At 41.4% G+C, this 22,511-nt stretch overlaps 3 protein-coding genes across 7 annotated transcripts; all 3 read right to left on the bottom strand.

Moving 5' to 3' along the window:
- Positions 1–191: 191 nt before the first annotated feature.
- On the bottom strand, positions 192–6,328 carry vps51 (VPS51 subunit of GARP complex). The gene is made up of 11 exons (XM_035626166.2): positions 5,879–6,328; positions 4,643–4,772; positions 4,405–4,551; positions 4,089–4,308; positions 2,738–3,653; positions 2,316–2,531; positions 2,138–2,221; positions 1,885–2,019; positions 1,660–1,781; positions 1,221–1,308; positions 192–1,134 (listed from the first exon to the last, which is right to left on the bottom strand). The coding sequence occupies exons 1-11, from the start codon at positions 6,068–6,070 to the stop codon at positions 874–876; spliced, it is 2,511 nt and encodes an 836-aa protein (XP_035482059.1). The 5' UTR covers positions 6,071–6,328; the 3' UTR covers positions 192–873.
- Positions 6,329–7,086: 758 nt separating this feature from the next.
- On the bottom strand, positions 7,087–15,748 carry frmd8 (FERM domain containing 8). Of its 3 annotated transcripts, none has more exons than XM_035625982.2 (11): positions 15,634–15,748; positions 14,488–14,585; positions 14,217–14,384; positions 13,877–13,978; positions 12,643–12,701; positions 11,946–12,112; positions 10,810–11,025; positions 10,567–10,690; positions 10,305–10,454; positions 9,526–9,754; positions 7,087–9,424 (listed from the first exon to the last, which is right to left on the bottom strand). In XM_035625982.2, the coding sequence occupies exons 1-11, from the start codon at positions 15,675–15,677 to the stop codon at positions 9,312–9,314; spliced, it is 1,470 nt and encodes a 489-aa protein (XP_035481875.1). In that variant the 5' UTR covers positions 15,678–15,748; the 3' UTR covers positions 7,087–9,311. The 3 variants fall into 3 exon arrangements, with proteins under 3 accessions (XP_035481875.1, XP_035481876.1, XP_035481877.1); XM_035625983.2 differs by lacking the exon at positions 15,634–15,748 and adding an exon at positions 15,427–15,583; XM_035625984.2 differs by lacking the exon at positions 15,634–15,748 and adding an exon at positions 15,427–15,574 and having other exon boundaries at positions 14,488–14,580.
- Positions 15,749–17,775: 2,027 nt separating this feature from the next.
- Positions 17,776–21,798, bottom strand: rom1a (retinal outer segment membrane protein 1a). 3 transcript variants are annotated; one of them, XM_035625985.2, is made up of 5 exons: positions 21,689–21,798; positions 21,219–21,452; positions 19,331–19,761; positions 18,974–19,220; positions 17,776–18,618 (listed from the first exon to the last, which is right to left on the bottom strand). In XM_035625985.2, exons 2-5 carry the CDS (start codon positions 21,366–21,368, stop codon positions 18,409–18,411), a joined length of 1,038 nt encoding a protein of 345 aa, XP_035481878.2. In that variant the 5' UTR covers positions 21,369–21,452; positions 21,689–21,798; the 3' UTR covers positions 17,776–18,408. The 3 variants fall into 3 exon arrangements, with proteins under 3 accessions (XP_035481878.2, XP_035481880.1, XP_035481879.1); XM_035625987.2 differs by lacking the exons at positions 21,219–21,452; positions 21,689–21,798 and adding an exon at positions 20,130–20,244; XM_035625986.2 differs by lacking the exons at positions 21,219–21,452; positions 21,689–21,798 and adding an exon at positions 19,989–20,209.
- Between the last annotated feature and the right edge of the window lie 713 nt (positions 21,799–22,511).

Raw genomic sequence — 22,511 nt, 5'->3', positions numbered from 1 at the left:
GAGAGAAGAGGGCTCAGCCAATCAGATACGCTCCTCGGGTGGCGACAGCCGGCTGAATGCTACGTTGAGGAAGAGCTGGCAGTTGTTGTGAAACACCTGAATTACATATTTGTAGTTATAATAGTTTTACATACTTACCGGCACCGAGTCTTGTAAATAAAGAATCACATATTTTGACTCGAACATCCATACACTTATTGACACATTTATTCAAACCACTCCGACACATGCATAACAAAAACTGAGATTTCAGCATGAAGGCAAGAGATGCTGTAAGTCTGCTCCGGTTACTTTAGTTTTAGACATTAACAACCCAATCGGATGACATTCGCAAAATATGCCCAAATACCTATCAATACATAATATTTCCTCCAGACAAAACTATAAATCGTTCACATTCTGTTTCACACATTTCCTTCAATGGGAACATACAGTATGCTTAAAAGTTCAACTTTTTTACATGGATACATGGGCCTCCGCCTCTAATAGTTTACTGATTTGTAAATAACAACTTAAACATCAAATCAAAGCACCAGAGGCTTGTCATGCTCTTTGTAAGGCAAGTGCCTGGAATGCAATATTAGATTTTTCCCAAAGTCTCTGTCAGTTGGTGTTTTCAAACACAAGAGAATACACTGAGAATGCAGAGTTCAGCCATTCTTTCATTAAGGATGGTGATAACTGAGGTTTAGCTGACTAGTGACAGGAGTATAGAGAGTGTGTGCACAAAAGTACATTTACAGTATAATTTAGACTCAGTCCGATCAATAAATTTGACATGAACAATAATTGTGTTAGTAAAATGCACTATTCACATCAGTTTTTGCGACGTGTTGCTTTGCGTTAACCATCGGCCGCGCTGCAGTCTGACCCTTAACCTCGTTCACAGATGACTTCGATCACGCTCTGCTCCATCGGGGCGGGATCCAGGCAGCGATGAGCGGAGCTGCACACTATCTCGTCCAGCAGGAAGTGCACCAGGTTCTCATCGGAGACAAAGCGCCACAGGTACATCTGCAGGTAGTGGCAGTCCACCTGGATCTGCTGCAGCCCGTAGCGGCCAAAGGTGCGCAGGCGGACACACTCCAGGAATGTCTTCAAACTGATTTTTATGATTCCCGTCATCACAGAGACCTGGGGCAGTGGAGGGGTGAGTGTGAGAGAGATGTTTTTCACTGAGGACTTAATTAAGATTTATCCAAACAAAGATTTGCACTCACCTTGTTGAACTCCACTGAACTGAAGATGTCAATCCTCTCGGAAAAAAGCTTGTGGATGTTGCTCAGCAGATTGGTATCCATGGGAGCGCTGCAGGCAGACAAAAGACAACTCACTCAAGTAAATCGACAATAAAACCAACAATTTTTTCTTAGGTTTAGACAGTAGCAATCGCCCCCCTGCAACTGAAATGAGGAGATAATACAGATTAGCTGCATGTATCTGTCTGTATGCTTCTCACAGTTATTTAAAAAGTTATTCCATTTGTCTACTTTATTGTGGCATTTTCAAAATTACTTAATATTGGTGAAAAACAAAGTGCTTGAATAGCGAGATAATTATCAGTACAATTGCACAACATCCCCCAAAGAATAGAAAAAACAAAAACTGCTTGAGGACAAAAACTCCTCCAACTCATCACTCCGTGTGCAGCTTCTTTACCTCGGAGTGTAGCTGGCAGCATAACGTGCTTGCTGTCTAGAACTGCTGTACACAGAGAAGGTCCTTTTGCTTGAGTCGCTGCTGTGTGCTTTCCTCACACCTTCTTCATACAAGAGCCCGACCTAAGGTAATAGCGCACAAGGGTCATAAGCAGCCTGCTCAAGTACGGTGATAAGAGCATAATGACTTTACAGGAGGTCATGTTGCGATTGTGCAAAGATTTACCTGCACATCAATTGAGGTGGTGTCCTCCACTACCCTCTTCATCACAGCGCGGACATTTCGTGGTTCGATGGTGTTAACCCAGTCTCGTGTTTCGACACTCTTTCTTAGCATCTGGGAGATAATCAAGCCCTGAACCTGCACAAACAAACAACAAAAAAACAATATATACCAATTTGTGAGAAAAGGTTATTTGTAGAAGAATTTTCCTGCAATGATACATTGTTATTTTCTCTCAAGAAATGCAAAAACCTACCTTGACATAATGATTCAATAGTTTCTGTGCTGCCTCCCTGGCTTCTTCACATAAAGTTGTGACGGGTGTTACAGGGCTGTGGTGCTGGGAAAGTACGAAAAGTAATTACCTTTTTTAAGGAATGAACCATGTTCTTCAAAACTAAAATGCTGCATTTCTAAGGTTCTAAGCCGTTTACCTGCACAAGGAACTGCTCATCCGTGAGCGTGAGTATGTAGGAGATAGTCGAGGTTTCATAGTCTAGGCAGAGGCGAGACAGCAGCAACAGGAGCACTGGAGGTGTTGAACCGCCTTTGTCTCCTGCGCTCTCACAGAACTGGCGAGAAGACTGGCACACAAACTTTATAAAATTCACCACCAGGCTCTCACGTACACCCTGACTGCAGAATTCACCCTGAGGGGAGATACAGAAACAAAAGAGAAGGTTACGATTACCCAGGATAGAACTAATTTAACTATTTGTTCAACCCAATACTGCCAATCAGTCATTATTTCATCAGTATCTGTGTGTTCAGTGGTGCTTTTGGTAACAGACGTGTATTTAGCTTGTATGGGGCAATAGGTCAACTGATCTGCGAAATAAACAGCTAAACTGTTCACCTTGAAGTAAGGCTTGTTGGAGAATGTAATGTCCTTAGCCGTGAAGAGATGCACCGATGCCAGCACGGACTTAATCTGATTGAGAATGGAGGCCGACAAAGACGATAGCAGCTCTGGCAGGCTGGTCGGCGCATCTCTGCCAGATGCCGGCCCCCCGTGGAGAGCTCCGCCTCCGGCCACTGAAGCACCAGCCACAGAGAGCCGCGGTGTTGCCAGGGCCTGCCGCACGTCTGTCAAGCTGTCCATGTAGAAGCTCTGCAGAGCGGCGAGGTACTGCTTGACTCGCTCCGTCGCCGCCCGTATCACAATCTCAATCCCTTTGTTTGGCACAGGAGAGCCCGGCAGCAGTTTGGCCACAGCCTGAAGTCTGCGGTGAAAGCGGTCGAGTGCGCGGACCAGGAGGGAGTTATCTCCGACTCCTTTCTCCTCTTGTATCCTCCGCTCCACGAGCGAGAAATACCGAGCTGCCAGGTCATCCACGAAGGCATGCAGCTTGCCATTTGCCATCTGTGGGATATTTTTGGATGCGAGCTCTCCAGCCTGAGCATGGTTGATAAAAAGCTCTTGATAGGATGCAATTACTAAACACAAGCTGCTGACGAATTCATTGCAGCCTCGGTCGATGAACTCCAGGATGTCAGTGTTTGAGGTGGGCGATGGTAGAGCGCTCGTTTTAGGCGAGAGATCGGCTGGAGATCCAGCGCCTGCAATTGATGTTGACCTGCGTGCAGGAACATCTTTCACAGCTGGGGCAGAGGGGTACGGTCTTATCTCCGCTTCCAGACCCTGAAGGTCCGACTCAAGACGAGACCGTGCATGGCTCAGGAATTTATCGCAGAGCTCCTCCGCTGGCTCGTCCAGCTGTAACAGCAGCTCCACACACTGTGCTAAATCTTTGGCGCTTGATCCACCGTCCCTATGAGAAACAACAAAACAAGTAGAAATAATTGATCTACAGGAAACGTAAAAAAACACAAAAAAAGAACAGTCAAAGAGCAAAAGTTTTCGGGGATAAGTAAAATATTTGCTAATGAAAAAACAGCTGTCTAGGAGTAGCATTAGTACATGAAAAAACAATATGGAAAATTTTATATAAAAAAAGATGTCCCCATGCCTAAATACTAGTTAAATATTATCATCAAAAATTATGGCAAAAGTCTGAAAGAACCAAATAATAATAATTAGAATAATATTTATAATTTTCTAATTGGTTTTTTTTGTCTTTATTTCTGTGGTCTCGAAAACCTGCTTGCACACTTGTCCGTCACAATTCTTTCTAGCTACAAACAGGCCTCTTTAGTGTCACGCTCCCTGGCACAGCTAACTTGAATACAGATTCAGCAATGACTACCTGAACTTCTGTCGAAGCTCCTGCGCCAGCTTGTCCATGATGGCGTGACAGTCGTCCTGAATCCCCTTGAAGGAGGGCAGGTGGCTGTACTGCCGCAGCACACAGCGGGCACGGCGGTGGGAGTTCACTGCCTGAGCATAGGCCTGCAGCTCCAGACACTTGTTCAATCGAGCAGGCAGTTCGAACAGAAACTGCAGCTTCCTTAACAGAGTGTGAACTCCTGGAGTGAAACACAAAAAGGGTAAAAAAAAAACTATTATCATGAAGCCCCCTCCCTAAGTTGACTCAACCAAATAAACTCGAGTGTAAGTCTCACCTGAGAGTTTTGTAATCTGTGCATGCTGGTCTTGGAGAGTACCACTGATACAAGCACTGAACTCTGTGATTGCAGCCATGTTAGCAGACAGGCAGTCCATTTCATCCTCCATCTTTTTGAAGTCATTCTTCATCTTTCTTATGGTGTCTGGACACATGGAAGGAGCGCTCATCTATCTGGGTATATGCAATTTATCAAAGACTGCATTTCAACAACAGCACATGAGGTGTTCGCTCACCTGTAGCAGATATGAACTTGTTGTAGTTTTCATACACCAGCGTCTGCATGTCACTGTCCAGTGAGCGTATCTGTTTGACCATGCAGGTCTCTTGGTCCATCAGCTCCGCAAGAGAGCACTCTCTTCTAAGCTGCATTTGGACAGAAGACATGTTATGGTTAGATGTATAACAAAATACAAGGTAAAATGGGTATATCTTTGTTATTCACTAAGCAGGTTTATTTATTACTGCTGAAACCACAGGGTTTCAAATTATTGCAGAGTCAGGTGAGTCAGCACTGGTTCATTTACGCATTGTTTGTGCTTGTTTTTGGACTCACAATTGTTTACAAATCTACCAAATCTAACTCCTAGTAAATTTCCATTTGTAGTCCTCTGGCGAGGAACAGAGACATCTGTTTCAAATACCTGCCAAGCCTCAGTACATATATACATATATATATATAATAAAATTTAATGATTTCAGATTTTCTTTATTCCCTAAATGGCCCCCCCATAACCATCATTGGTGTGATGTCACTCTTTCCTTTCAGTCAAATATGATCATGTGTACCCTCATTACAGCTAATGGCGCTCAGGATCAGGCCTGACACAATAACAATTTTTTGTTGCACGATATATTGTCCCAGAAATGATTGTAGTAAACAATATTATCGTCATTGTAAGACCTTTTTTTTATATTGAATCGTGTGAGCTTAAAGCCTGTTGGCCGTTGCACATGCAAGTTTAGACTTGCGTTTAGACAAAACAAGCGATTAGAAAACATGGTTCCTTTAGAAAAATACTAAAACAAATCAATACTTTCTGACATTTTATAGACCAAACCAGTAGTTGATTGAATATACAAGGAGAACAGATGAGAGGATAGAAGCAGCAAGACTTGTTGACATTCACTCTTCTGTTCAACAGACACACATGTAGACACAATGGCTGTTATTGAGGTCAATTCAAAATTGTTGAGGTCATATTTGTTTATCGTACGATAAGTCGATCACGTAATTATCGTGACAGGCCTACTCCAGGATACTGTTCATGTGAAGTGATGGACACAGCAGCACAGAGTTTTAGTGGGATTCTTACAGAAAACAGGAAGCATATGTTCAGATTGCTCTTGTTAGTAGGGCTGCAACCTCATTAGTTCCATGTAACACTGACTGAAGTGCACACAGTGTCGAGGCCAGTGGGTGAGTAACGAGACGGTGTGAACAGGTGACATGACTGCAGAGGTCCCCTCACCTTGTTCAGGTAGTGCTCGGGGTCGAAGTGAGGCCCGTTGATGTCGCAGGGATCCAGGGACTCCTGCTCCTCCTCGGCCTTGCCTTCCTCGTTCAGCCCGTAGTAGAGCTTCAGCATGCCGTGCACCCGACGCCTCCGGCTGGGGTCGCCGTCCTCCGACACCTCCACCAGACCGTCCGCCTCGGCGTCCATAACGAACTCCAGCGCCCAGCGACAAACAAACAGGTGACAGGCGTCCGGTTGGCAGGAGGCAGCTATCGACCGCTGCCTTCTTCCTCACGGGGACCGATACCCGGGCGGCTCGGCTGTCTGCAGTTTAACTGTCTGCTAATTAAAAACAAGCCTTGTCACAACAATTCATTTGTAAATGTCCTATTTCTTCAGAAGCACAAGCAGCTGGCTTGACAAACCCGACTGTTTCCGGGTGTGTAGCCTATCCGCTGTCACATCGTCAGTGTGTGCAGTCACGTGATTCACTGGTCGCTGACGTAGGGAAGGTTGCTCCGGTCTGGAAACGCGCTACTGCGCATGTCCCGGTTTTAGTACAAGCAGTAGTGAACCAAAGGTTTAATGCATTTACTAAATACGTGTGATTACGTTTTTGCTATGTTTGCAAATACTCAAAGTTTAAAATATCTAAACGCAATAAGAAAAATGAATTATACAATGAATTAAAAGGACATAAATATCAAACACATAATGTATAATCAATGTGTATTCTGAGACATTTTACATTAGAATAAGAGAAAACGGTAGCAAAGCTAAAGATCAACAGTCATCATCTTCAGAGAGCACAATTTAAATTTTATTGGTCAAAGATTCAAAATTTGCCAAAAGTCTATGTTGTCCAGGTAGTTCAAAATTATTTCAAATATAGGTGAAGGTAAAAACCTTTTCCACAGGAATAATAGCAAAACTGTCTAAATAGGCATCAAGTGTTATATAACTCTTTCATCCCTGCACATCATATTGCCAACAATAAACTTAAGCACTACAATATTTTTCCAAGCCTTATTAAATGCAATACGTTCAAAAAATACAGCTATGTTATGTTGCTGCTTATAGTCCCTGTCTGAGCAGAACAAGCAATTAAGAATATTGATGATGGATCAAATCATACACAAGGTAATAGGTTAGGTAAAATGAGAATGGCTTCAGTACACTTATGGTGTAGATAGTAAAGTAGTAAACACACATTTTCACAGATGTTATCTGAGAAAGAGGGCCACTCTGCATCTGTTTATTAAAAAATGATAATAATAATAATAATACCAGACACATTTTAATGAGAAAACCACCATTCACTGTTCAACAGCAGCCCAGTGTAGTTAACCATTATATCAATATACTCACATCAGCTAGGAAAGGTGAAATGCATTGTCTAGTTGAAAAAAGGGGGAAAAAACATTACAAAACACAATTTTTTAAAACCATATGAATATCAGAATTCCTGGTTTCCATGCACCAAAGACAGTCATTCAGATTCCAACTTAGTATAAACAAAAAGGCACTTTATGTTTCTGCTTGAAGAAGATAATGCTTAAAATGACCTATTTCTTCATTTTAGTGTACAAACACTGGGAAGTATATGAAAAAGGAAAGTAAAAATATTCTCATAAAAGCTAACAAACAATACAAAACAATCTGCGGATGTAAAAGATTAAAAACAGTGTATTAGTATTAATAGTGCAGTATCACATGATGTGTAGTCTTTCGGAATGCCTATTCTACAATGTGACATGCATAGTGTACATTAGCAACAATATATTGGACTGATGCATTTCGGGTACAGGCAGTAGCTGATGTTAAAGTCAAAAGCGTAGAAATGTAAAAACATTCTGCAGTTTGCATGCTCGGGAGAATCAGGAAGAAGACTAAATTTCACCGCATCTGACATGAGGACATATTGCAGTGTTATACAGATGTATAACTTCTGTGATGGCCATTCATGAGGCCATCGCGTTTGTCAAATGTACGACTCAGGGTTGGGGTGAAGTTCAGAGATATACCCGAAGGAACTCGGGGGTCCAGACTGAAATCTGTCCCTGGGGCGTTCAGGTAGTATACTGTGTTGCAGCATGTTCAGAAGGCTTGCTTTGGTGTACAGACGGAGATTTCAGCGACACAGTTGAAAGTTCTTGGTCAGTTTGTCTGTGCCATGTGCACAGAACAGACTCAAAATTGATTTTTAATTGATTAACTAAAATGAACCATGTTTCCTTACGAGTTATTGTTGTTAGTTTCACAATCTATCATTAAAAGTATGATTGCGAGTTAAGCAATCATTTTAAATTGTTAACCAAAACTTCTCTCATGTCAGAAATTGCACAAGTATGACATTGCATCAGTTTTACTCTGCTTATCAGGTCTGACCAAGCAAGTGATAGTAATTTCTACTTCATCAGATCAATTTTAGTTCTTATAACTATGTCCCTTTATATTTTGGGTGTAATTTTTGATTCTGATTTGATTCTTCAGTCGGGACAAATCAACTAACTACCACTAAGCTCCTCAATGAGCACATGATACTGTGGACATGCAATTTTTGGTTTCTACAACCAAATAATGTAAAATGCCCGTTTGATTCGGTTTCTTTACATGTCAAGAACAAATTCACATTATTCTGCTTTGACAAATGAAAAATCATTTTGACATTTGGAAACTGCCACCTGCATTTTCTTCTCTCCGCAATGCTAATTATTTCAAAATCTTAAATACACATACTTACAAGAAACTTCCAATACACAACCAATATGCTCCCATATGGACCTTTTATGATCTGTAACAGCAAGCACTAAACGTTCATACCAGTACTTTTTGTGGTTTCACCCTTTCATTAGAACAAGGCACTGGCAGTTTAAAAAAGCAGAATAGTGGGAACACGCCCCTGATAGTGTTTGTCCTGCTGACTGTGGAGAGTTTGTGTTCACTCTTACACTTCTGAGGAGGGTGTTTAATTTTATAAGAGGATATATTGCGATGTTGTTTTTGTTCAACCCCCAAGAAGTAAAAAGAGGTAATGCAGTGATTATACTCATTTGAGGTTAAACATTTTTGAAAAATACCAGTACTGCGGAAAGTTCACGGGATATTGTACAGTCATCATCTTAGATCTCTCTTAGGTGACTCTACGAATGAGTCCATCATATACTGCTCAGTGAATATTTCCATCTACTGAATAGCCACTTCAGTGTAACCTTGGAAGCATAGTTGTTAATAGATCTTTTTTGTTTTTCCCACTGATCTACTCTCTTAATATACAAAACTTCCAAAGATAAATATTGCCGCACACACTTAGATCCCTCGCTTGGTCCTCTGCATGTTCATATATTATCAGTTAAATGTCTCAAGCTCATGTCAAGTCTTTACTTTAAATCTCAGTGTAAAAAGTTCACGTTTGGTCTTTAGAGGGGAACGGGGCAGACCAGTGAGTTTAACCCTGCTCCAGACTCTCCGTCACTTGCACTGCAGAGTACGTGGCAGCAGACGGCTGACGGGTGAAGAAGGACGCCGCTCTCTTCGGTTTCAAGCGTTTGATTTCTTTTCCTGAAAGACAAATGGGACAAATATTGAAGCATTTCTACAACTAAAGTTACTACACGGAGATCAGCTAGGCTAGGACTACCGAAAGTAACCATCGGACTCACCATTATCCACGTAGCTGATAGTGTTAAGCGAATGGACCCGACTGCACACGACACTGCTTTGCCTGTGCAGCATCCCACGCCGTCCTCCACGTCCGTTCTTGTTGCTGCCCTCTTGTCCAGCTGGCTGCTGAGACAGACTCACTTCGCCGTCCGTTTCAGCCGCAGCTCCTCCCTCAGACGCAGACTTCAGCTCTACACAGAACTCAATGAAGCCGCTCATTAGCTCTGCCTGGTTAAACACACAATTTTTTTTACAAATCTTTCAGTCTGATCCTGAGAGTTTTACGTAATAAACAGCTGTAGTTTACTTTTTGATGGTCCATTAATGAAACAAATGCAGATAAGCGTCAAATTGCCAGCCTTGGATTGGGGTGGTGTGTTTATTTATGACCGCATTTGCTATTATGTAACATCTCTTCCCCATCTGTGGCTCAACAGTCTTTTTCAACACAACAATCATTGAGCAAGGATTATATAGACAAGAGTACAGAAAATCATTTGAATTTGTTTTTAAATGCAAACCCAATAACAAGTGTTATGCTCCTCTAAGAACAAACGGGCACTGCATCTGAATCTGATCTTAAAGCTCTCAAAAAAAAAACTGGTGCAGGGCGCTCTCAAGAGATCGCTGCAGATCATCTCTCCGTGTTGAAAACATCTGAAGTGAAACACTCACACTGCACGTGTCACATTTTCCTGCAGCAAGATAGTCTAAAATTGATGTTCAAAATAAAGCAGAGAAGGTGGAGGTTTCAATCAGGTGCGGTTGATTTAATTACTTGTTTTGAGTAGATCTTTAGCAACTTGTTGACTGGAGTTCCGTCCTCCTCTCCATCAAACTCCAGCCACAGAATGTGTGAGTCCCCCTCCTCCTCGGGGTAGCTGTGGTCCCACGAGAGCTCACTAAAACGCAGGCCAAGCAGTACATGCTGCAAGAGAACAAGGAGAGACATCAGTCAGCTTTCGTGAAAAGAAATGAGAATCGCTTTTAACATTCCTGCAGTGTGCACGATGATTATCCAAGAAAACTTCAGCGCTCACCTTCTCTTTAACGTCCATCACATAGACCCCGTCCAGACAAATTCCAACATTGACAGCTTTGCGCTTTCCCCTTTGGAGGATCCCTTGCCCTGGTTTGTCAATCTCACCCAAGAAGAAAGCGCACCTTTTTGGTGCAGATTGAAATGTAAACATGATGTGATTTGTGTTATGTCACTTGTGTGAGGTACATTTATGATTGCCTTTGTAGACAGAGCATAAATGGCTTGTCAAAGAAATCCTTACCCGTAATAAGGCAGCGTGTGACATGTGTTGAGGTACTGGTGCAGGAGCTGCGTGGGCTCAGGAGGGTTTCCAGCAGATGCGCTGATCTTTCTGTACTCCCCCAACAGGTTCTGCTCCAGCCCTGCCTGACGACTCGACTTCCCCCGCAGAGTGGAGAGCAAACCCCCACTCCCCATGGTAACATGTGCAGGCAGAAAAGAGGACAGTTTCTTCTCTCTGTTGAAAGCGGAGAAGACGAGTTTGTATTACACGTTTGGTACCTCCTAACTGGTCTCAATATCATACTCCATTCATAATTAAAGTGATTACTTCATTGCTGTTCATTTGCAATACATTTCTCCTTAAATTATGGGTTTTCCTCACTAGCAGACACTCAAATGCTACAAATATAAATAATATATAAATAAATAATATGTATACTCATAATGACCTCCTTTCCCTCAAATGACTACCACTCACATCCTGACAAAAGAAACCTCCTTAGATGGAACACATTCTGTTTTTCAGCATCATAAAAGAAATGATCTAATGATCACCTGGAGATGCTCTGTCATAATTTACAACCAGTGATTAAAAATACAATGATTCAATCGGTGCATGCCAAGGTTATCTGATGTGGCTCTCCTTTGGACTTTTAACATCATGTTATTTATGTGAACCGGAAAAGCTGTGTGTCATCTCCACTATTGCATTATGATCAATGGTCAAAGAGAAATAAAGGAAATAAGACAAAGTCATTTTGGATAAAACACTGATGTTTGTTTATCACAGACCTCAAATTGTTTAATAAAAAAATCAGTTTAATAATTTTAAAACACCAAATAAAGGGATACTAACAAATAAAAAACCACAGACACAAACTACGCTGATATATCCTACATGTCAGAAGTATCTAAAATAAGAACAGTGACTATACTCCTTTAATATTCCTAAATTATCTGTACAGTCTTACATGTGGCTTGTCAAGTATCTGCTGCATAATTCTAAGCCTTTTAATCACATTTAAGTCTATGGCTCCAAAGAGAAAAAAGGAAACAATTTCATTATCATCCCACTACAATCAAAACTGTCAAATTTAAAATCAGGCACCTTCAGAATTAGGTCATCATTTTTTTAAACAAATCTTTCTAATTTACCTTATAATAGAAGTCAACTGTTGGCTCTCCAGACCAGTTCCCTCATCAATAGCAAGAGACAAGGCTCCAAGACCCATCCAGTGCTCGGGATCACAAGGGTATCGACCTGTGAGGATGTTGCTCCTGGCCTCCTCGTACAGAAGTTTCAGCACTCCCTCATCATCAATCTGCTCAGGAGTGAGACGATGACAACAGTTACCCAACATTGTCTCAGGACAAATAGCTCAGCGTTAATCTCAGTCAACAATCTTGGAAAAGAAAAGTAAACTTTACCAGAGATTTTTCTAAATTTAACTTTTTTTTAAATTATTTCCATTTCATCTTATTTCTTAACATACTGCAATTTGTGTTAATGATCCCACCATGTCATTATTTTACAATTTGATGATTTTAATTTGCCGGCTTACGTAAAGCACTTTGTAACTTTGTTAATTAAGATTTATTACATAACAGAACAATACATTTTTACCCCAGCAGCCATTCTCAAACAGATGGAATTATAGTTCTAAATTGCAAGAAACTCACTATGACCACTGCCCTCTAATGGTGTTCAGTCAGACAATAACCCCAAATCCTTCCTTAACACCCACTGAACATTTTGCTAGTCAATGATTTCACAAAAATTGTGTCTTCATAATTTGCTCATATCTAAGATGAATTAACTAAGTGTTTCGCAGATTATTAGAGTTAATATTACCTGGAACTCTTTAGATTTATGATAAAATACATTGCGTCTGTATTGGAGACACGGCTCATCTGAGGAAAAAGCAGAGGACAATAATGCATTGGGGTTAGGTGCTTGTATTTCCATATCATACTGATGAGTAGAATTCAGTCTCATCACTCAGAGTGGAGGACCGAGGGTATGGAGACAAACACTGCAGGAGATGTGGGGATAACATCAAATCTAGCACTCAGGCCGCCTCAAGCCCACTCTGCACGGGCTCCCTGCGCTGTACCGTGGGTGGTATTCTTATCTACTCCTCGAAAACACATACCAGCATTTAAATGATTATGCAAGGCATCCGTGATCCTTTTTGTTTTATTAGTGGTAAGCTGTCACTGTGTCACCAGTTCTTTGATAACACTGGATGAAAAGCACATACAAGTGTGGGCTGTTCCACTTTGACAAAGTGATGAGAAAAGAAACATCAGCAAAAGTTATTACTGGATTATAACTTTGTCAGAGCAAAAACCAGCAGTTGCACTTTGTAACCCCAGTGAATTTAACAGAAAGTTGTGTCTTTGACCACATTCATCAGGTACATTTAGGTTTTCCTTCATCAATACTATTGTGGCAAACATCCTTGCCACCCGGGTCACCCAACACACACCAGAACAACAGCCGCTCACTAGCAACTCTTCATTAAGAACACAACTCAAAACATACTTCGACTGAAATGCAGTGTGTCACTGACTGGCTTCTGTCAAACTGCCCAAAGCAAAACACTGCACTCCAGACTCCGGGAGGCTAAGCTAAGCTAGCTCGTTGCAATATGACTCGTAATGCCATTAAAACAACGGTATGTCGCATCTGTCGCATCCGTCTCAGTGGGACTACTTCAGACATGTCAACTCATTTACTCATTCAAACAGGGCAAAACAGTGAGAGGGTATCTTACACTGCGGGTGACAATGTCACATCAAGCAGATCTGTGCTGTGTAGCTACAGAAAATGTGGACATTCTCATCTTTCTTCTGAAAAATCTTGAAAATTTAGTAAAAAAACAAAGTATACAGTGGGATCCATTTCAAAACAGATGCTTCTTTTGTACTTTTCTTTTGTTTGTATATGTTCATAACTACTACAATACTACACATTATGCTTTTATAAGGAAAGCCACTCTTAACCTGTCCTGAGTCACTGTTATGCTTTGATTAGAGAAAACATTAAAGGTTAGTGCAAGGAAACGTGGTGACCAAACTCTCACCTTGCGAAATATCTTCCTCTGAGGCCTCAGTGAAGCGGTACAGCAGGTCCTGCCACTGCCGACACAGTTTGTACGGTTGATGCTTCACCTTTAACTGCAAATCTGAGGAGTGTGGAGGAAATAAAATGTAATATGCAGATATACTGTACGCCTGTGTCCCTGCTTTGATTCTCGTGCTATATCTATACCACTTCCCGGAAGGTTGGACCGGACAGTTACTCTAGTCTTTATCATTTGGGCCCAGACATGTAAACACATATTCTGCCTGACATTCTGCCAAAAGTATCTGATATTTCGTTTGAAAGAAAGAAGCATCCGAAGATGTGGGGGGAATTCTTACCGAGCAGCGGAGAACATAACCAGAAGGCAAAAGCATCCTGTGCCGACTCAGGAATATGGAGAGCCTCACGAACACTGCGACCCAGCTCCTGCACAGTGACGCTGCCAAGCCCTTCTACAGATAGGTGGACTGCGCTGTCGCCACAAAGGTATACGAGCACATCTTGAGCTGTGGGAACAATCACAAACATTACAAAAGAAATAAAGAAATGAGCAAAACCACACCAGACTGCAATTACAACATTATTTGAAGTCAATAAGCTGCACCGTACCCCGGGAAAGTGTTGCGGAAGAAGCGACACTTCCTCTTTGAGAGTGATCATCGGATGAGTCTTGAGGAAAGCTGCAGTCATCCCCTTCCATCTCTACTCTGAAACACAATGACCCAACTCAGTCAGTCACAACACAGTAACACATTACACCAGGATTTAGAAACAGTCGGACAACAGCCCATAAGCCTGCACTTGAAAGAAGAAGAACAACGTGTGACATGGGTCACAACACAAAACAACATGATTTCTTAAAATCCAAGTTATACGAGTATGGCTGGGTGGTTTTGCTTTAGTCGTGTATACCTTCAAAAGAACTAGCTTCAGGGATGACAATACAGATATTACACGAATGGTCTTTCTCTCCTCATGCATTTCCTCTAGCCACGTTTCATTAAACCAGCAGGCAGGCTACCAGAGGCGAGAGGTTCCACTCGGCACCAGTGCCCTCATGTGGTACTAGACAGGAAAGTAAACATGTTCCTCCACAACATCCCAGCTGACCGACGTTGACCCAACATGTCCCCGTCACTCGGTCCCACTTGTGTGGTATTTCAGTCATGACTTGGAGCACTGACAGCATCGACGACGTCACGGGGGGGCCACGGCCCGAGGCCCGTGTGCTAGCAGCGCCGGGCGGAACTGGACGCTCCCGAACGACGGCTGAGATTTCCCGCGGGACGTGAAACGTTCGCACTGTTAGCGTTAGCCGAGTTAGCTCGAGGGCGACCGCGCTCCGCGCTCCGCGGTCCGTCGCGCTGACATCGCCGCGACACTGCCCGGACGCATCGGAACGTTACGGTCATCCGTCGACCGCGACTCGGTCACTTGTCTGCTCGATGAGCTAACTTTTGCGGGGGTTTTCACCACCAGTCCGACACAAGACGCCGTCAGTGTGTAGCGAGCGCTGGACCAGAACGTGTCCGTTGTCCGTCCACCCACCTGCCAGTTCCCGTCACCGTCCCCTCCGACTCGCTGCTTATCCTGGATACAATCCCTCCAGACGCGTCGATACAATACTGTTGCTAAACACACGAGCTAACGGCCGTGCTGCTGCTGCCCCCTGTGGAGCCAGCTGTCTACATCCGGGTTCTTTTGGAACCCGCCCTTTTACTGGGCGTGACGGTCGCTCCGCAAGATTTGAAATACCTCAGTAACTCAGGTAGCAACGACTGTAGCAGGCGCTGGAACATGTCTCCGTGTGTCGGTCATTTCAAAAGATCGCCCAGTGACGGCCCGAATACGGCTTGAACGACTTTACCCGGGGGCCGATCCCAAAAGATCCGATCCCGGAGAGAGGGACGTTCACGTGTCACGTGATTAAAAAAAACAACGTCCTCCCACGTAGGCAGCACACGCGTGTTTTTATCTGCTGTTGTATGACAATTCGTCCACATACGTTAGCTTTAGGATCACTTTCAATTGATATCAATGCATTGTTTCGATATTGAACATGACATTGTCTATTAAATAAACCGTTCACATACAATACAGTGGACTTTTATTGCACTGTAATACAGGACTCGTTATAGTCCAGTGGGTCATGCACACGCACCGACGTGGTGCCAAAAAGTGATCGTCCGCCAGAAACTGATTTCCGTCCTTATGGCCCATTTAAAGGTATGTCAACAGATTAAAAAACTGCATGGGTTATAATCTAGGAGAGAGGAGGTAAAATAATGCAGTCATAAGAATAATCGGAATTTATTGTATACATAACCCATTACCATATATCATGTTAATTACAGTAATAATTATTAATTGTTGTAGTAATATTAGACATAGAAATGCATACAAACCTTAAAAACAATAGGATTGTATTTCCTGTGAACAAACCATGCCTGATTACGATACAAACGGCAAACACTTGTGGCCACACTTGTGATTATTCGGTTACAAGAAACGTTAAAGTTTCACAAAGACATATCTTTGATATTTACACAAACATACAGTTGAGTGTATGTGCCTGTTATGAGAGTTTGATCCAGATAAAATCAGCTTCTGGCGGACGATCACTTTTTGGCAACACACCGGTCCCATGGTATTAATAGTAGCATGTGAAAAAGGTGCATGTTTAACAGTTAAATTTTTCGATTCAGCTGGACAAAAGTGTCATGTAAATCTAATGCAATCAAACAACATAAAAACGCATTAAGATGTAATAAGGTCCTGCCTAAAAAAAATACAATAAATCTTCTCCTCTCTGACACAGTCCACAAAGAAAACAGTACAGTGACCTTCACAACACAAATATTCATTGCATGGTTGTGGCGTAATGAAGGTCAGATGTTGCTTCATTTGTGTTATTGTATATTCTATTAATTGACAGGTTTATGTACACATGGTTTGACATCAGTATCGGGCGGGGAAATGGAAAATTAACACAGTACAGTATACAGCATATGTATATTATTTGACGGGTGTGTTGGACACCTATTGATGAGTAAAAACATCAAAGCGTGAACAACATAATTAAGCCATATGCAACAGCAATTGTAGTTACAAACCCAATATTCTAACTAGTACCAATGACTACTTCTGATCATTAAGATATACAGCCTGGCTTTTTTGCTATAAGCCTCTCACAGTTATATACTATACCAAAATAAGTGGACTGCTTGGGTCCCCCAAAAAAATCACTTAGTACAACAACATGTATTTAAAGGTCCTTTTAATGAAGCTTTTCACATGGGTGGACATTACAAATAGATTCCACAGATTATCCAATTATATGTTTCCAGTTATAAAAAGAGTGTAGAATCCATTTACATTTAGGTCTAATGAAACACCCAGGGGAAAAATAAAGGAGAAAAGTGTATCAATGTGTTATTTTGCTTTTGTATGGCTAGATAAGGAATTCTATTCAACAAAGGCCCAACGCATTACCAGATCACAAACTCTCCCCACTGTGTCTGAATTTGAAAAGTAATTCTCAATTTGATCATATCATTATTTTCAGCATCTATATATCACTGTAAGAAGACAAAACCTGCATCTGCATCTTACATCCACCTGACGCAGGTGTCTAACTGCAAGGGCAGCAGGCTGAATATTAACAAATAGGATTAGCAGCTTTTACAAAGGTGAGAGAACAGAGGACACGCTTAATGGCTTTCACAGGATTATTGACACTGATGAATCAATCTTCTCAATCCAATTCCTTTCACTGGCAGGTAGAAAAGAGGCCGGGAGAAAGTAGTCTTAGAGCAACCTATTATGGAGTTTGACATATCAATGTCCACATGTATTTTATTTACATTAGAAAAAGAAGGAATAAGTGACTCCATCAAGCAATTTGTGTGTTCAAACTTTAATGAGTCATCTGTTATTATGTCATACTCCTGTTGTACGGCAGAGCATTGTGCCTCATGTTTCTATACAATACTGTTTCCCATGCTTGTTTTTGTAGAACCGTAAATCATTGTTGTTTGTACACTGCGTCGTAAATTACTGTTTACCCATCGACTGAGTGATGGATGATTGATTTATTGCCTTAGACACAGATAAGTATCGTAGGAATGTAATTAGCAATGCACATCACGTTGAAAACAATGACAGGGTTTTGTGTATTTGCAGAACAAAGGGTTCATCATTCATGTAAATTACAGACAAAAGTATCTAAAAAACAGTAGAAATCATGGGGTTACATTAATTTCTGTGGGTGTCTTCGCTGTTATTATACAGTATGTGGTTAACAGAGAAGGTATGAGTTCAGAACATGAATGGGTCAAGTATAGTGTAATAATAAATGTTTGCTTTACCTGTGAAGGTCATCAGACAATAAAAAAATACTATATGCCTAAATCTGTGAAATTCATAGAAATCTGGTTCTTGTTCTCTTTCAAATTGAAATGGTCATTCATTGATTGATTGATTGATAAAACTTATTTACATGTGTGTACTTCACATTTGATTTAGGCGGATTCAAGCAGTTGGGGTCGCTCCTGCTGCAGTTCCCTCTTCCACCTGGTTTGTAAGCAGGAAGAACTTCAGCACAGGGTTTGCATAATCCATGATGGTTTCTTTCACACTTTTCTCCAGCAGGTACCCTTCTGTCTCGATCTCTGTATTTTCATTCCCTGCCACCGCCTCCATGGCGGTCTGCAGAAACCGCAAGCTCACCAGCACGGAACCCTGGGGAGGAGGAAAGAGGAGAAATGTTAGTTGTAGAGCAGGATCCGTAACAGTGCATCACTAAGGATTCACAAGGAGACACAGAAGAGGTGATCGGTGGAATCTGCGTAAATTGTAATTCGGTTAGACGGAAAGGGATCATCATTCATGACGACACATTTGAATCATGAAGCTGCAGGAATTCGATTTTTGATGCAAAACACAATATAAATATATTATGTATCTCTTTGCAACTGTACCAATCCCTAAAAGTTCAATTTCATGCCTTGACCAACCACCAAATTGAAAGCCTGTTAGCACCGCCAACCCTGTCTGAAGTCACCGTGGGGCCACTGTAATTGCTCTCATGATGTACCTGTAAGAGAAAGACTGACAGCACTCCAGCCCCAATGGTGTTCATCAGACCCATGTAGTAGTTAACCAGGGCCTCTCTGCAGCCTCGGAGGTAGATGTTGAGCTCCTCCGTCTGGAATTCATAGTTGTAGTGCGCTGAGTTGTTGGTGAGCTGATACTGGATGCATGGCCTCGGAGAGCTGGGGTTGCAGCAACTGAACGGGACGCCATCCACCAAGTAACGGCCATCCACGTTGCTCTTGATGCGGCTAAAGGAGACAAAGGAAATATGAGTGTCAGATAATTTACACAGATTTTGTCACCTTTAAACACAATCGCTGATATGAAACCTACTCCTAACATTGTTTCCACAACTTACTCTTTCACCTCCTTAGAGCTGAAATCCAGGTAGCGGTTGCTGATCCACTGGACCTCAAACCAGTCCCTGAAGTCACTGTTGCCACAACACTGAAACTCAATCTGCATCCGATCGATGTTCTGTTTCTGGAAGCAGCGGCCTGGGGTGTCCGTGTCCTTGTAGAATCGGATGCCGTTCTTCAAGCCAACCTTCAGAGAAGACTCCAAGCTACCCTTCATTGCATAGCTCATGATGACAGCTAGCAGCATGAGGACAGTGAAGAAACAGGAGACAGCGAAGTAGGGCTTCAGGAAGTTCTTCCAGCGAGGAAATAGCCCAGCATCCAGGGCATCTTGACAGATCTTTGACGCAAAGTAGTTGATACCCAAGGAGGCTAGACCAACTATCATCAGGGTATTGGGCACAACATGTATGTCTGAGTTATCCATCATCTGCAAATAAGTCACACAGCAATGTAATCAATACACTGTGAGTTGAATTTGTTTGAGATGGAAAAATATATGAAAACATTTTCATTCATCATTACTTGAATTGTTTTGATAATGGTAAAATATTCAGACTTAAGGTACTATACTTTGTAATGTTTTTGTAAAAAATAAATAATGTTTTTTTTGAAAAAAACGTATTTATACATGGCAAATATGACCCAAACCCTTACCCTAAATGCACAATCTGTATAGTAAATTTCTTTATCAGCATTACAGTCAGTCACAGATATTCATAAAAAAGAGAATCTCAGTTTAAACCAAGTCTGTGGAGGATTCTTAGCTGTTGGGTCTTGGTTGTGTTGTTCACCTACAGTTGTTGAGGAGAGTGAAAAACAAATACATAACAGGAAAGTCCCCAGTTAAATGTGCTGATGCTCTGTGAGGTTACAGAGTATATGAGCTGTTATAATATGTGCAAATGTGCTTTTAGGTTCTGGTTCCTATTTCTTAGATTGCGGAACTGAAAAAGACAGGATGTGAAGTGTCCTCTCCTGTTTTGGTATGTATGTATTGCACTGTTTTATACAGCAGATATTTAAACTACAGTCAGAAGTCTGGAACCTCACAGACAAGTTGACAGGTACATGTCCACTTTAAAACATTGAAACATTGTGGTATGACATGAATACATATTTAAATTAGTAGTTGATATCATTTATTGTATGGCTTTCACTTTCTTTTTCCTTTTCCCATCAATAATCTGGTCTTGTTTATTTACACTTTTCATAGCCATTAAAGCATTAATAAGACAATACTATCATAACCCCAGCAATCAAATGACTTCACAATCAAAGATATTTTAGGAAATACCAAAAACAGTGCAAAAGACTGTGAAAGCTTTTAAGATGATTATGTTAAGGCTGGAAATAAAACAAAAAATATGCAAACTATTTAAATGTGAAAGAAGATTCACAAATATTTTATAACAACCTTCAAAAGAGTGGATTAGGATAATTAAGACTGACAGAGCCTGGTTTATTAAATGATGACTCAGGATTTAAAGTGGGTCACAGTTATCTCCAGTTGAAGAGGGTATTTCTTTTTGTCATCCTTTCAAAAAACTTTATTCCCTTTTTAAAATGATTGTGTCATCTTTTTAAAAGTTAACAGAACAGGTATAGATGGTATTTGTTTTGGTGTACTTGATGGTATTCATATAAAAGAGTACATTACTAAATGTAGATATTCACTGTACAATTTCGAGTTTAGAATCATTTTTAGCAGTTAATGTGATAATATTTTTCTTGGGCCCCTAATACTACTTTATGATTTCTATTACACTGAGAAATGTTACCCATTTTACAATAAAACAAAAGATTACAATCATTACAATTTAAAGTCAACAAGAGAAACAACTTTGGAATAATGAACTAATTAAATTAGCAGATTTTGAAAGGTACCTCTGCCCGTCTGCGGAGCTCCGTCTTGAGGAGGCACCCCAGGGAGAAGGTTAGGGCCCCGGCCACTGTGGCACTCCAGGAGAGGAGCCACAGTCCATGGGCCAGCTTCACCCTCTTCTCGAAGGGGAACTTCATCTTCATCACCACCATGGTTGCAGCGAGGGCCTCTGAGACTTACCGGGGGAATAGGGGAAGGAGAGCGACGAGGCAACGAAAGACGATGCTGTGCTCTGTCTGTGAGAGGGGGAGCAGAGGTGTGAGGCAGGAGAAACTGAAGCAACAACAATTTGGAAAATAAGCAAGTAGCAACAGTGAGAAGCATAATTGCAAACATGCTGATAATAACTTTTTTCCCCCTCCAAAAAGTCAAGAGAAGTTGGCACACAATCCTCAGGTAATACATTTTTAAAAACTTGATATCCCAAAAAGTGGATGTCCAACTAAACAAATGTGAGAGCATCAAAATTCACCTGATTTGTCTCCCCAGAAAGTGCTGAAAAAAGTCCAGTTATCTCCAGCGACCACTGTGTACCGTCCAGTGTGCCACACAGTGGATTTGGCACACTGGATTTGGCAAAACCTGAATGCCGGGGGTGTCTTACCTCTAATGCCTACCTATCCTATTAAACCGGTCTGTGAATCCGGGCCATTGTCAGCTCAGCACCCTTCACTCATACAGTAGGACACAGATGACAAACCAAATTGAGCCTGACAGGTGGATGGATATCAACATAATGCATTAGCTGTGCACAGTAACACATATCCTCACGACACACTCACACTGGAGTAAAGTATAGCGAGATTAAAAGACAGCTAGATGAGGAGACGTGTTTCAACAAATCAAGAATTTTGATAGATATCAGAATAATTCTTATTTATTTGATTTGTTTCCCATTTCTGCTTCTTATGTTTTTAAAGGGAAAGTTGAGATTTGAAACCAGAAAAGAAAACATGGATGTCTATCCATAATGTCTATTGTCAATGAATCTAATTTATATTGAGGATGTTTTTCTCCTCATCAAAAGAAGGAACATGTAGTAGCGGAGAGGATAAGTATTGATTATCTTATAATACCAACGAGCAGCTCAGAGGGATAAATATAACTTTCTCTCCACATGTTGACCATCGGGTATATACACAAGCTAAAGAAGTTCAGGAAGAAACGACAAATGCTCTTTTAGCCATCCTGAATCTGGTGTGATCCTACAAACAACAAGGAAGATCCATAAAAGTGATTCAGCACAGCCGGTTTACTTCATAGATTTATGTTTGTTTGTCTTGTACATGTATAGC

This window comes from Scophthalmus maximus, chromosome 2 (assembly GCF_022379125.1).
Source record: "Scophthalmus maximus strain ysfricsl-2021 chromosome 2, ASM2237912v1, whole genome shotgun sequence".
NCBI lineage: Eukaryota > Metazoa > Chordata > Actinopteri > Pleuronectiformes > Scophthalmidae > Scophthalmus > Scophthalmus maximus.
Note: the sequence above shows the minus strand (reverse complement) of the source record. Positions and strands in the feature narration are given on the sequence as shown.

Bases quoted from the DNA above. Each gene is read 5' to 3' on its own strand.
- vps51 (XM_035626166.2), bottom strand. From the start codon at position 6,070: ATGGACGCCGAGGCGGACGGTCTGGTGGAGGTGTCGGAGGACGGCGAC. The intron at 4,773-5,878 runs GTGAGGGGACCT...GTCCAAATGCAG, and splicing joins CCGAGCACTACCTGAACAAG to CTTAGAAGAGAGTGCTCTCT. The intron at 3,654-4,088 runs GTAGTCATTGCT...TGTTTCTCATAG, and splicing joins GAGCTTCGACAGAAGTTCAG to GGACGGTGGATCAAGCGCCA.
- frmd8 (XM_035625982.2), bottom strand. From the start codon at position 15,677: ATGTTCCAGCGCCTGCTACAGTCGTTGCTACCTGAGTTACTGAG. The intron at 12,702-13,876 runs GTGAGAGTTTGG...CTTTTTCCTCAG, and splicing joins AGAGGAAGATATTTCGCAAG to ATGAGCCGTGTCTCCAATAC. The intron at 9,755-10,304 runs GTAATTAAATCA...GTGTTTAACCAG, and splicing joins TAAAGATCTACTCAAAACAA to GCAGAGCTAATGAGCGGCTT.
- rom1a (XM_035625985.2), bottom strand. From the start codon at position 21,368: ATGGTGGTGATGAAGATGAAGTTCCCCTTCGAGAAGAGGGTGAAGCTG. The intron at 19,221-19,330 runs GTAAGTTGTGGA...TGTCTCCTTTAG, and splicing joins AGCTCTAAGGAGGTGAAAGA to CCGCATCAAGAGCAACGTGG. The intron at 18,619-18,973 runs GTACATCATGAG...CCTCCTCCCCAG, and splicing joins TGTCAGTCTTTCTCTTACAG to GGTTCCGTGCTGGTGAGCTT.